This window comes from Vigna umbellata, chromosome 7 (assembly GCF_029865625.1).
Source record: "Vigna umbellata cultivar VRB3 chromosome 7, Vumbellata_1.0, whole genome shotgun sequence".
Taxonomy (NCBI): Eukaryota; Viridiplantae; Streptophyta; class Magnoliopsida; order Fabales; family Fabaceae; genus Vigna; species Vigna umbellata.
Genome location: NC_142171.1, coordinates 41,902,224 through 41,916,331, shown reverse-complemented (window position 1 = coordinate 41,916,331; position 14,108 = coordinate 41,902,224). Strand labels below are relative to the sequence as shown.

The 14,108-nt window shown below is 38.2% G+C and overlaps 1 protein-coding gene across 1 annotated transcript; it reads left to right on the top strand.

Moving 5' to 3' along the window:
* Window positions 1–6,912: 6,912 nt before the first annotated feature.
* On the top strand, window positions 6,913–8,505 carry LOC148196016 (uncharacterized). The gene is made up of 2 exons (XM_088094938.1): window positions 6,913–7,654; window positions 7,840–8,505. The coding sequence occupies exons 1-2, from the start codon at window positions 7,362–7,364 to the stop codon at window positions 8,261–8,263; spliced, it is 717 nt and encodes a 238-aa protein (XP_087951064.1). The 5' UTR covers window positions 6,913–7,361; the 3' UTR covers window positions 8,264–8,505.
* Window positions 8,506–14,108: the final 5,603 nt, after the last annotated feature.

Here is a 14,108-nt window from a genome sequence, read left to right as displayed (position 1 = left end):
TGGCTAGGGATATGGAGAAGACAAAGAAAGAAGCTGAGGGATACTCGAGCCGTCAGGCCCAGCCCCTGAGGGTTGGGGGACCAGCCATGTCTAGAGGCGGGTCCAGTTCCAGGAAGACACCATACTCCAGATCTTCTTCTTCTCGTAGTTCTGGAGGATCTTCTCAGCCTTCCGTTCAGCCGAGCCAGTCCTCATCTCAGAGTGGCGTGAGATGCTATGGATGTGGCGGTTCGCACTACTTGTCTTCATGTCCCCAGAGGACTAATTTTCGGAGGTGCAACCGATGCCACAAGGAGGGCCACTATGAGCGTGATTGCCCTATGGGAAGGAGAGCTACTTCCCAGCCACAGCATGCAGGGAGATCTCAGCACAGAGGTGGCATCAGACCTCAGGCCACTGGACGTGTTTATGCACTGACAGGGACAGAAGCAGCTAGCTCAGGTGATTTGATTTTCGGTACATGTGTATTGGGTGGTAGATCTTGCATGGTGTTGTTTGACTCTGGAGCGACACACTCATTTGTGTCTGAGACTTGTGCTAGAGAGTTGGGGTTACCAGTGAGAGAGCTACAGTATGACTTGACTGTATCTACTCCTACTTCTGGGATAGTGAAGACATCTACAGTTTGTGTTAGATGTTCAGTAGTGGTTGAGGGGCGTCAGTACAAGGTAAACTTGATATGTTTGCCTTTGCAGGGTTTGGATGTCATCCTAGGGATGGATTGGCTGTCTGTCAATCGTATTCTCATTGATTGTGGAGAGAAGAAGCTAGTATTTCCCAATGAGGAGGATTACACACCTCTGACTCTTGGTGTGTTGAGGCAAGACCTAATAGAAGGTGCATGTTGTTTCCTGATACTATCACACATGGAAGTAAAGCAAGGAGATGCTGACGTAGACCTCTCGGTAGTCAGTGAATTTCTTGATGTGTTTCCTGAGGAGATTCCTGGCTTACCTCCTCCAAGAGAGGTAGAGTTTTCTATAGACCTTGTATCTGGAGCAGGGCCTATCTCTATAGCCCCATATCGCATGGCGCCAGCCGAATTGGCCGAATTGAAAAAGCAGATTGAAGAGTTGTTGGAGAAACAGTTCATCCGGCCTAGTGTTTCTCCTTGGGGTGCGCCGGTATTACTGGTAAAGAAGAAGGATGGCAGTTCGAGATTGTGTGTGGATTACAGGCAACTTAACAAATTAACCATCAAGAATAAGTACCCTTTGCCTAGAATTGATGATCTGATGGACCAGCTACATGGGGCAGTTGTGTTTTCCAAGATTGATCTACGGTCCGGCTATCACCAAATATTAGTTAAGGCTGATGATGTTCAGAAGACAGCCTTTAGATCCAGATATGGCCATTACGAGTATGTGGTCATGCCCTTTGGTGTGACTAATGCCCCTGCCATATTCATGGATTACATGAATAGGATTTTTCGACCTTTCCTAGATAAATTCGTTGTCGTCTTCATAGATGACATTCTAATATATTCTAAGAGTGAAGAAGAACACGCCGATCATCTTAGAACAGTGCTGAGGATATTGAGAGAAAGAAAGTTGTATGCCAAGCTCTCAAAATGTGAGTTCTGGATGAGAGAAGTGCAGTTCCTTGGTCATATTATATCAGCTGATGGGATTTCTGTAGATCCGGCCAAGGTTCAAGCCGTGTTGCAATGGGAAAGACCAAAGTCAGTCACTGAGGTCAGAAGCTTTGTTGGGTTAGCAGGCTACTACCGTCGCTTCATTGAAGATTTCTCTAAGATTGTAGCCCCTTTGACACAGCTAACTAGGAAAGACACTCCATTTGCATGGACAGACCGTTGTGAGGCTAGCTTTCAGGAGTTGAAGCAGAGATTGACTAGCGCTCCAGTATTGGCCATTCCTGACACAGGTAAACCTTTTGAGGTTTTCTGTGATGCTTCCTATCAGGGATTAGGATGTGTCTTGATGCAAGAAAGAAGAGTTGTTGCATATGCCTCAAGACAACTAAAGATTCATGAGAGAAACTACCCTACACATGACCTGGAATTAGCTGCAGTGGTGTTTGCTCTCAAGATATGGAGACATTATTTGTATGGAGCTCAATTTCAGGTGTTCAGTGATCACAAGAGCCTGAAGTATCTCTTTGATCAGAAGGAGCTTAATATGAGACAGAGAAGGTGGATGGAATTCTTGAAGGATTACGATTTTGACCTTCTTTATCATCCCGGGAAGGCAAATGTAGTTGCTGATGCCTTAAGCAGAAAGTCAGTACATGTTTCTGCATTGATGGTTAAAGAGTTGGAGCTAGTTGAGAGCTTCAGTGATTTAAAGCTGGATGTAGAATTTGAACCTGATGGCATTAGATGTTGCAAATTGGTTATATCAAGTAGTATCTTTGAAAGAATTAAGGAGGGACAACTAGTAGACCCCGAGCTTCAGAAGTCAAGGGCTTTAATTGGTAAAGAACAAGGAAAAGATTTTAACACTGGGACAGACGGTCTTCTACGATTCAGAGGAAGAACATGTATACCAAATGATGGAGAGCTGAAAAGAGTGATTTTAGAAGAAGGACATCGCAGTCGTTTTAGCATGCATCCCGGCATGACTAAAATGTACCAGGACCTCAAGGAGTCATTTTGGTGGTCAGGAATGAAAAGTGATATAGCTAAATTTGTTTCCTCTTGCCTTACCTGTCAGAAGGCTAAGATAGAACACCAGAGGCCAGGTGGTATGTTACAACAACCTGAGGTTCCTGAGTGGAAATGGGACAGCATTGCCATGGATTTCGTAACCCATTTGCCACACACTGTCAGAAAGCATGATGCCATCTGGGTAATAGTTGATAGATTGACCAAGAGTGCCCACTTCTTAGCAATTAATTTGAAGATGTCTATGCAGAAGTTAGCTCAGTTGTACATCAAGGAAATAGTTAGATTGCATGGTGTGCCTTCCAGCATCATATCGGACAGAGACCCCCGCTTCACTTCGCGTTTCTGGCAGACTTTACAGAATGAGATGGGCAGTAAACTCCAGATGAGTTCTGCTTACCATCCTCAGACTGATGGTCAGTCAGAACGGACTATACAGTCATTGGAGGATTTGCTTAGGACGTGTGTACTTGATCATCTGGGAGTCTGGGATGAAGTGCTACCATTGGTGGAGTTCACATATAATAACAGCTTTCAAACCAGTATTGGAATGGCACCGTTCGAAGCTCTGTATGGGAGGCGCTGCAGGACACCTTTATGCTGGTTCCAGGATGGGGAGTTTGTGTTGGCTGGGCCAGAAATAGTGCAACAAACGACTGAGAAAGTGAGAGTAATTCAAGAGAGAATGAGAGCCTCACAGAGTAGGCAGAAATCATATGCTGACAGGAGACGCAGGCCTTTGGAGTTCGAGGCCGATGACCATGTGTTTATTCGTGTGACACCTACTACTGGAGTAGGGAGGGCTATCCGTGCTAAGAAGCTTTCTCCCAGATACCTTGGGCCATATCAGATTACTAGACGCATCGGACCAGTCGCATATGAGATAGCTATGCCGCCCCAGCTAGCTAATCTCCATCCAGTCTTTCATGTTTCTCAGCTTCGGAAGTATGTCCCCGACCCTTCTCATGTGTTGGAAGCTGACACTGTACGAGTCAAGGAAGATCTCTCTATAGAGATGCAACCGGTCAAAGTAGATGAGAGGCTATCCAAACGACCAGATGGGAAAGCTACCAGACTGATCAAAGTCATTTGGGACAGTAGAACCGGCGATTCTACCTGGGAGAAAGAGGAAGAGATGAAGAAGTCATATCCTCACTTGTTTTCTGGTAAGTCCTAATTTTCGAGGACGAAAATTCTTGTTGTTGGGGAGAATGTAAGGACTTGGATTTGAGTCAGCAAAAAGGGGATGACAAGTGGCAAAGGATGAGAGGTTGAGTACTTTAAAATAAAATTACATTAGTTTGGAAACAGTGGGTTTTAACTCATTCCTCTTGTCTGAGAAACCATTCCCCTTCCAGCAAGCTCTCTCCTCCTCCTACATCTTCTCCCTTTCCATCCTTCACACTGAACCATTAAAATCTTGATTAGGTGCTGCCCCAACGATCACAAAGTAGCGGGTGTTGCTCTTAGTCGGTCAATTTTCCCAAATCTGAACCGGTAAGAAAACCCCCTTTCTCATGTGCCCTAGGGTTGTAAGCATGTGATTGAACTTGGTGCATGCAACCCATTTCGTTTTCTTCCATAATCTAGCTTCTATTTGGTGCTAAGATTCGTTTTCTATCATCAATTGATGATTTATAGGTGATTCTAACCTTTTGAAAGTGCAAGCAAGTGGTCTAGGGTTTCTACTTGAGCTTGGTTGTCTACACTAGAGGTAAGGGGAGCTAGTTCTCTTTTTGATTTTACTGTATGACGTGATTACATAATGATTTTCAAATTGGTATGTTGTTGGAAGCATAATTTTGAATTTTGCTAACTTGAAATGCATGTATGAAAGTGTGAGTGCTACGTGAATGTGGTGATTGATGGATGTGAACTGTTTGGGATGATTTTGAGTGATGAATTATGTATGTTGGAACTGTTTTGGTGTGTAAAATTTGTTATGGTGTTGATAGGAAGGAAAATCAAGTGTCTTAGGGTCACTTTTTGGTCATTTTAGAGGAAGTGAGGTAGGGATTTTGAGTAAATGAAGGCTGCAGTGTTCCTGGACTGTTTGGGCAGCCTAGACAAGTCCATTGTGACTTGTTAGAAGCATAACAGTAGTTGAAAACAGGTTCCAAGTAGTGGAATCGAATTTGGGTCCCTAAGTTGTTGAAATTAGTGTTTTGGATGCTGAAAGTGAACTTTAATCACTTAAAAATGGTGGTAGAAATGTTTAGAATCATTTGGATAAGTTTAATTAAGTCTAAAATGAGAATTAAGAGTCTAAGAAGTTGGGAAAAGTGGTTAGAAATGGTTAAGGGAGGTTCTGTTACCATTCTGCAGAGTTCTGAGAATTCTGCAGAATTAAATTCTGCAGAACGCGCAAACTGAGCGTTCGTCCATGGCGGAGCTGAACGCTCGGCCATGCATGTGCTGAGTGACGTTCGGTCAAATGTTGGTTGGATGAACGTTCGGTCTTAGGAGATGATAGTAATAGCGTTCGTCCATGGGAATGTGTTAGTGATTAGCGTTCGTCCTTGTCTGGGGACGTTCGGTCAAAGGTTGGAGTGATTAGCGTTCGTCCTTGTCTGGGGACGTTCGGTCAAAGGTTGGTGTGATTAGCGTTCGTCCTTGTCTGGGGACGTTCGGTCAAAGGTTGGTGTGATTAGCGTTCGTCCTTGTCTGGGGACGTTCGGTCAAATGTTGGGGGATTAGCGTTCGTCCTTGAGCCGGTGTTAGTAATCAGTTAGCGTTCGGTCATGATGAGGCTTGATATTGAAGCGTTCGTCCTAGTTATAACAGCGTTCGTCCAAACAGGGTCCGTCCAAGGACTTTTGGGCGCTCGTCCAAGTAGTTCGTCCAATGGTGTTAGGACGTTCGTCCAAACAGTGTCCGCCCAAGGGCTTTTGGACGCTCGTCCAAACAGTGTTCGTCCAGTGATATTTTCTTTTGTGCTTTCTCTCATTCCAGTAAGCTTTGTTAATTAAATATTTCGGTTACAATTTATGAATGCATCTTCATGTGATCCAGATTGGTTGAAAGTGTATGATTATAAGTGGTTTATGATGTACATTGTTGATTCAAAAGGAATATTATGAGATTTAAAATGGTCGGATTAAATCGGAAATTTAGATCTCTCGGTGAGATCAGTTAGTGTATTGAATGAATGTAAGAGGCTTCCATATGGGGGGTTATCCCTAACACTCCAACGGTCTTTCATTCTCACTTAGAGAGGATCGACGCGTGTGGTGGGAGTAGTGGGAGGTCCTAGGGTAGACGCTATCACTGGAGGTCTATTCCGCGGTAACGGATTAGCCTTGTGTATGGTCGGGTGGAACCCCTCGGCAATGGCTTTGCAAAGCAGTAGAGGCCATCACAAGTGCACAACCCGCCCCAGCTCTACATACATTCTATGTCCGGACGTGTCTAGAGTCTTAACATGATAGGATACTCGTCTTGATGAGTGTTATTAAATAAATGCTTATGTTTATGATGACTTATGTGTATGGATATTCTGGTAAATGCTAGATTGGTTGAAAATGAATTGTATGATTGTTTGAGATCTAGCTCACCCTTGCATTTGTGTGTGTTGCATGTGTTTGATTTCCCTCTTGCGATGATCATCCAATCCTTTGGATGTGAGCAGTAGGTGATGATGTACCCTTGGAGCAAGCGTTGGAGAATGAGGAAGACCCAGCTCCTAGTGCTTAGGATTTCTTCTAGCTATGATGTTCAATAGCTTTTTATTTTGAAAAACTTCTAGCCTTCATTTTAGCATGATCTGTATTTTGGAGAATTATGAGCTTGTACTTATATTTTAAAGTTTTCCAGTCAGACTTGGATAACTGTACTCCTAATTCCATCTATTGCGTACTCCTAACTGTTTCTATTATTATAATTGATGCATTCTACGTATATACTTTGTTATATATTTTGGGATGTCACAAATGACACTTTGAAACATATTTTATTTATTTGAATAAAATAAAATAATCACACAAAAAAAGAATTTTGTATTTGTAAGAGAAAACAAAGTAAAAAATAATAAAAGATAATATAAATGAGTGTAAAAAAAACATTTGTGTCATAATATCACCATTTTACATTATGCATTACATAGCAACACATTTAAAATTTATATAGGTAATATATATCTTATTAAACAATTGTTTAAATATGATTAGAGAGCCATACGTATAATGTAACTTTCTTTTTCTAAATAGAATCCACGTACATAAGAGCTAGCAACAATATAATTAAATATTAATTTAGTTTATTCATAAGAATGTGGTCAAATTGAAGCAGTCACAAGTGAATTGGGAGAATAGTTTTGGCTAGAAATAAATCTGTCTTTCCATAATAGAACAGCTTCTAAGAAAAGACTTGTAACTCAGAATGATAGGTAAACACATTTGACAAATTATGAATTCAAAATTACTATTAAGGATGTGGCTATTCTTAAAAAAAATGGAGAACGAGGAAAAAGCAGCAGCAAGGGTTGTGGCAACAGCAGCGTAGAGAAGCTAAAAAGAAAACGGAAAAGAAAAATTTCTAAAGATAAGAAATGAGAACGGGAGAATCGGGCATATGAAAAAGACCGGGAGAAAGCCGTTATGTGTGGCTAAAATGGGTTGTGGCAGTGTATATAAAAGAACGGATTGTAATGAACAAAGTTGCATATCATTGCCACCCTTGGTTCACTAATTTTCAAGGCGTTTCTGCAATCCTTGATTCCAGGGTAAAGGAATAAGGGGAAATGGCGAAGATATCATTACTTTTGGTGTTTTCGGTGGTGTTGGCTCTGCCATTCCGTGCGGTTTTGGGCCAGGACGATTGGAAGGATCTCTTGGGTCAGGGAGGGCTCTCCCAAGACGCATTGGACCAGGCCCAGAGAGCTATAGGTGGGGCCGCGACCCAAGATGCTGTCAGTGATTACTTCGGTTCGGCCCTAAGTGGCGCCTCCTCCGACGACTCTTCTTCTCCTTCTTCCTACGAAGATACCGATGAAGGCCAAGGGTCATCCTTGGCCGACTTTTTAGACACTGAAGCGTAAGCAACCATAATCCTTTTCCTCTCTCTCTCACTTCAACTTTTTTAATTCTCCAAAATTTCTACTTAATTTCTTTAGCATTATAAAAAAAAATAATCAGCGAATATATTTTGGAAATCGTGGATAATTAGGTTTAATTTGAAACTAATTTCGTGCGGTTAACTACTGTTTTGGGGACCGGTAGTGCAAGCCACGACACAGAAATTCCACCCACGGAATCAATGGCAGATTCACCGGTTGGAGCACCAGATGCTTTACCTGAATATGAAGATGATGACGAGGAGGAGGATGAAGACGAGGACGATGATTCTTCTCCCGCAGGTGCACCAGAGGGCTCTTTCTCACCTGCAGAGGCACCAGTAGACTCAGACGACGAAACATCTACCGAAGCACCAAGCAATGCGCCAGTGGAAGCACCTGAATCTGCACCCGCAAATTCACCAACAAGAACACCAGAGTCGGATGATGATTTTGAGGAAGGTGAAGGGGCACCAGCAAGTGCACCTACCGGGGAACCAGACAGTGATGATGATGAAGAGTTTGATGATTCCCACTCTTCTTCTTCACCCAGCAATGCTCCCGCGCAGGCACCTGAAGGGGACCATTAGACGAGTGATCCTTTTTTATTGACATTAACAATTACATACATTTTCTTGCCAACTTAACTGTGTATAGTGTAAGGGTGATATCTATGTTGAAAATAGGGTTGGAGTGTAAAGTAACACCTCCCACTTCATCCTCATTTAACATGACTTTTCTTGTTGAACAGATATACCTAATTTCTATCAGGTGGAGAACAATACATACTGATGAAGTGAATCAAAGTTATTAAATAAATAAATTTGCTATATTCTATTTCTTAAATTATAAATTTTATTATTTTATTTTAAACTGTAATAATATCATACAAAAATTACACTTTCTTATTCATTCCTTAATATCCTTAGAACACTAGTAATTCATTCGGTAAGCAACCTCCTTTGTTTTACTTTTTAATATTTGTGTGTATCTCATACAATTATTTCAACTTACTCATCTTCAATTTAAATTGAAATTTCAATGCATCATATGCTAAATTACGATCTATTGTGTTATCGTGTTATCATTTTTTTTTTCTCATGCATATGTCCATTTAATTTATAATATATCATTGTCAAATTTAGTAGAAAAATTAATTATTTTACCAACAAATTTACGAATTTTAAAAAATTCCAATGAATACTTTGTACATTTACTTTACAAAGAGAAGACACACCTTGTATTTCTTCATCCTTACTAGAGGTGTCATTTGAGCCCTGGTCTATGGATTGACCCTGACCCTTCTAAAATCAAGCCGCAATTTTCTAACCCACTTAATAGGGGGCTTTTTAAAAGTCTCAACCCCTAAAGCCCCACATAAAGTGGGTTGGGTAGGGTTAGGATGAGGCTAGCTCCCAAACTAAATTAATTGATTTTTAATGTTTTTTTAGTTATTTCTTTTATTTACTTTACAAGTTTAATAATTTCTAAAATTTAAATGATATTTAATATCTTTTTAATTAAATATAAATGTATAAATATTGATTTTATAAAAAATTATTAAAAATAATTTTTTAATTATAAGTATATTTTAAATATATAATTTTATTATTTTGGAAAGTTAAAAAAGAAAAATATTATTATTATTTTTATTTAAAAGAAAATGAAAAAAATTTCAAAAAATAAATTATAAAAGTAACACAGTTGAAAATTCCATTTTTCAATCGAATTCTGATATCTATATAAATATTTGAAATATTAATTATGGATATTAAATTTAAATCTACTGATTGGATGAATTTTTAATATCGGTGTAAAATTTTTATTTTTTATAGTTTGAGTTTGTCATATAAAATTCTTTTGTTGAATGTTTTGTATAGATATATATACATAAAAAAATTAAACCACAAACTTTACAAAGTTTAAAATTAATTTCACGTAATAAAATAACTAACTTTTTAGTGAAAATCCTTATTAGGCAAAATTGTTATAAATATCATATATGTTAGATCTAGATGTAGTCCTAGTGGTTATAAAATCATTTTTTTTTCTAACCTTTTAAATTAAATTAATATTTTAAAATCAGACTTATCTTTATCCAACAAAGATCGATTTTATTGAATTATTTATCATGAGCCAATTGTAATAAAAAATAATTAAATAATAGATACAATATTTTTAAATAAATATAATGTTATAATTTATAATACTAAAATTAAAATTATTATTGTATTTAATTATTATCATATAAAATAAATAAAAATTATAATAATTATAATAATAAATAAATTACATCAATGTCTCTTAATAAGAAACTAATAAAAAAGACAAATGAATATAATATAAAATATATGAAAAAGACATAAAAATATATAAATTGATGTAAATGACTAAATTATAAGTTTGATAAATTTTTTTTAAAAGAATTATATAACTTTATAAATAATAAATATTAATTTTATTAAATTTGGAAAATTAAAAAAGTTAAAAAGTCAAAATTTTAACATGTTCACACCAATTAAAAATAATGTAATTTTGATCACAAATCTTAATCGAATGATATTGATTTAAACCAGTGACAAAATAGATTACCATCTATAAATAAATTCGTTAGTCCATCAAAATTTTACAAATTAAATTAAATTTTTTAACTTTTAAACCTATTTTATGTGGATATCTCTAAATCGTCAAATTTACAAACCAAAATTAAGAAACCAAAATTAAGATGAAAAAAATTATCAAAACAAAATTTGGAAATTAAGGAATAATTGTATAAAAGCATTATTATTAAACTAATTAATATAGAAACAGCTATGAAGTAGAAAATTAATTTTATTGGTAAAAAAATATAATTACGCATGAATCAATTATGGTTATAAGTTATTACTAACAAAAATAAAATGAAAGCTAGATAAAAAATACAAATGATTTGTGATTACTTGTATGATGATATTATGTTTCTGGACGTTAAATTTTATAAAAAGGAAAGCCCATGGACTGGCCCTGGCCTATAAGGCTTTAGGAGTTTTTAGTCCTATGTTTTAATAAAGAGTTTTTTTGACCCTGTGGGCTTGTTTGGCCCCAATCCACATGGGTTAGGGTCAAATCTTATTAAAAGAACTCATTTCACAGCTCTAATCCTTACAGAAAAGTTGCTAAATGTATTCCTCTTTTTCATCCTTACAAAGAGAACACATACCTTGTACATCTTTATCAATTGAAGCCTACTGAGAAGAAATTTTATTAAAACAAGCATTTTTGTAGAGAGTAATAGAAACATATATTTTATCAATAATTTCCAACGACATAGACAAAAATTCTATTTATTTGAAAATCGTCAAAAATTCAATTAGAAATATCTTTAAAGGGAGTCATTTGAAGATTGTGTGTATGGATTGCAACTCATAAATTTCATTTAAAAAAAAAGATAAAATTTAAACAGAATTAGCCTAAGAAAAACAAAGACACAAAAATACATTATTATCAACACTCCAATAAGTATTTGGAAAGTGATATCATAAAAATCTCTTATTCAATAGAACAATCCTGAAAAATAAGATAGCTTATGTAAAAAGTTTAATTTTTCTAATTATGATAGCTTATGTACTGTTTTTAAAACCATGTTTTTAAGCGGTTATTTGAATGTAGAAAACAATAACTTTCCATTTATTTTTATAAGTGTATAAGTCTGGAAGAATATTTTTATTCTTATATTTATTTATTTACCGATATACAGAAATGAAAATATGCTGATAGAGAATCAGCAGTTTTCATATCACAGAAGAGATATTAGAGAGGCAGGAGTGTCCATACATGAAAGGGATCTGTTCACGTGACCCTTCTCTTCCGAAGCTTCTTCTCTTACGTTCTGTGCTCTCGTAAAACCAGTAACATCTTTTTCAAACCGAGTTTCCATCAGAATCACCATTTCCCCTGCGAGAAGCTTCTCCTTACACCTCCCTCTTTGCAATTTTCCAGAAGTGGTTTTGGGAACACACTCACTCTTAACCAAAACCACCCATCCAATCTCACCTTCTCCTTCTTCCAGACACCTGCCTTAATTTTCTCACACACCCACTTCAACACAACCACATCCACATCCTTTTCGAACCTCTGCATCTCTGCCACAACCACCACCATTGCTGAAACTTTAAACGCTGCAACGCAGCCTCCTCTGAGTAACTTGGAGCAAATATTATACGCCGCAGTCTCTATATAATGTGGATGAACCTTTTCACCGTTTTCGAGTTCCATCACATCTTGACAGCGACCAGTAACAAAGAGGTATCTCTTTTCTCCTTTCACGATGCCTTTGTCCCCGGTTCGAAGAAAGCACTTACTAACCATGTTTCTCAGTCTTCCATGAAACACCTCTCTTGTTAAGCTAGGGTGGCCAAGGTACCCAGAAGCATTGCTTGGTGAAGCAACCCAAATTTCTCCTTCGACACCATCCTCACTCGGCTCCAAGGTTTCTTCGTTTACGACCATAATCTCCACGTCTTCCTGCTCCATGTTTCCGAGCCTTGCAACCGGTAACAGTTTGTTGTGAGTTGGGAAATCTGGGAAGCTGGAACCATAAGCACCAATATTGTCACTGTGGCAGTTCCTCCACGCAGTGGACACAAAGGTACAGTTCTCTGCTAACCCGTAGGAAGGAGAGATAGAAGAAGGGCTTAACCCGAATGGTGAAAAAGTATGAACGAATTCTTCCACAGAGTCTCTATAGATAGGTTCATTGATGATTATAAGGTTCTTCAAGGTTGACAGGTTGATGGGTAAAGCGCTTTGGTCAATCCCTCCACGCTTGATGACTAGTGGCAATGTGAACGAGGGAACGGGAGTGCAAGTGGCCTTGAATTCGGACAAGAGTTCAAGCCAGAGTCTGGGGCGTTTGATGAACGCGTTTGGGGACGTGAGAACACACGTGGCACCGGAGACAACGGTCAGCAACAGAAACATGAGGCCACAATCATGATACTGTGGCAGCCACGAAACGATGGTGCTGTTTGGATGAAGATCGTAAGATTTTCTGGCAGTTCTAACGTTGTGAGCAGCTGAGCCAGCAGTGACAAGCACGGGTTTTGGGACACCAGTGGCTCCAGAAGTGTACTGAACCAAATAAACTTCATCTGCTGCACAACCACTGTATGTTAGGGAATCACGGTTGTTTACAGTAACGACGGCTTTGCCGTGTTTGACATGGTCAATGGAAATCCAGTGGATGGTTTGCAGCATGTGAGCTAGCTTGGTGTTGTTGTGGGGAGAAGAGAGGTAGCGTCGAATGCTTGAAATGTAGTGAGAGTGAGCTATGGCAGCTTTGGGTTTGGTCTGAGAAATGGCTCTTACGAGGTGGTGGTAGTTTTGATTGGAGAAAGAAGGGTGAGGAGGGACTATAGGTACGCTCAAGAGACCAGCTCTTTGGCAGCCGAAAATGAGCTCAACTAGGTCAAGTCCTGGAGAGCAGAGAAGAAGTACAGTGTCTCCTCTTTGCAATGAACCCTGCAGCTGTGATGAGATGAGATGAACAGTGTCGTTGAGTTGTTGGTAGGTGAGGGTAGTGGTGGTGTGAAAGTCTTGAGCCCAAATGAAAGCTGGTTTCGAGTGGAAAGCTGGTAACCTTGCCCAAACAGGAAGGTATAAGTCAACCACAGGTTGGTCGGGGAAGGAGGGGTCATAATTCTCGTATTCGTATGACATTTTTAGTTTGTCTGTTGTGCTGCTTGCCAAAACTAGTGGCATGATCGCTTGCATATTTATAGTTATAGTAATAGTGTTAATCTAGATACGTGTTGAAGCTCATGATCCAGTCTCTGATATTCCAATGGGATGATTACGATAACGAGAGGGAATAAGGGGATATGCGGTTAGAATATCTCACTGTCCCCTCAGCTGTAATAGCAAAAATCGTCGCCATGTAGTTGTTGGGTATGTGTATTCCGAATTGCAACGCCGTCCTGTAAAAAAAACGTTTATATATTGTAGGCGATTGTCTCTGCAGCTGTCTGATAGTACATGTTCATGTCTTGTCCTACGTGTTCTCTCCTTACCTTCGTAAATAATTAAAAGTTATTAAACGCGGACTTTTTTTCAATGTTTCAATACAGAAAAGGTTAATTTGATTAACTCTTAAATTTGGACTACGCTATCCTGACAGTACCTACCTAGAAAAAACTAAACGATGTTTTGAAAACTTAACAATATTGTTTTTACGCTTGTTTCAACTTTTTTTCTGTAGGTTTAAATTTATAAAAAAAAATTGCCAATTTTGATAATTCTCATTTTTAATTTAATATTTTTTTCTCTAATGAAAGTTATAATTTAAAATTAATTTTAACTAATAATAAAAAAATGTCAATAAAGTCCCTGTTTAACAAATGATGTTATAATAAATAAACGAGAGCGACTCAATATTATTTAGGTTTAATAGTCAATTTT

Coding starts and splice junctions, on each gene's coding strand:
- LOC148196016 (XM_088094938.1), top strand. CDS start 7,362: ATGGCGAAGATATCATTACTTTTGGTGTTTTCGGTGGTGTTGGCTCTG. Junction 7,655..7,839: donor GACTTTTTAGACACTGAAGC/GTAAGCAACCAT, acceptor GGGGACCGGTAG/TGCAAGCCACGACACAGAAA.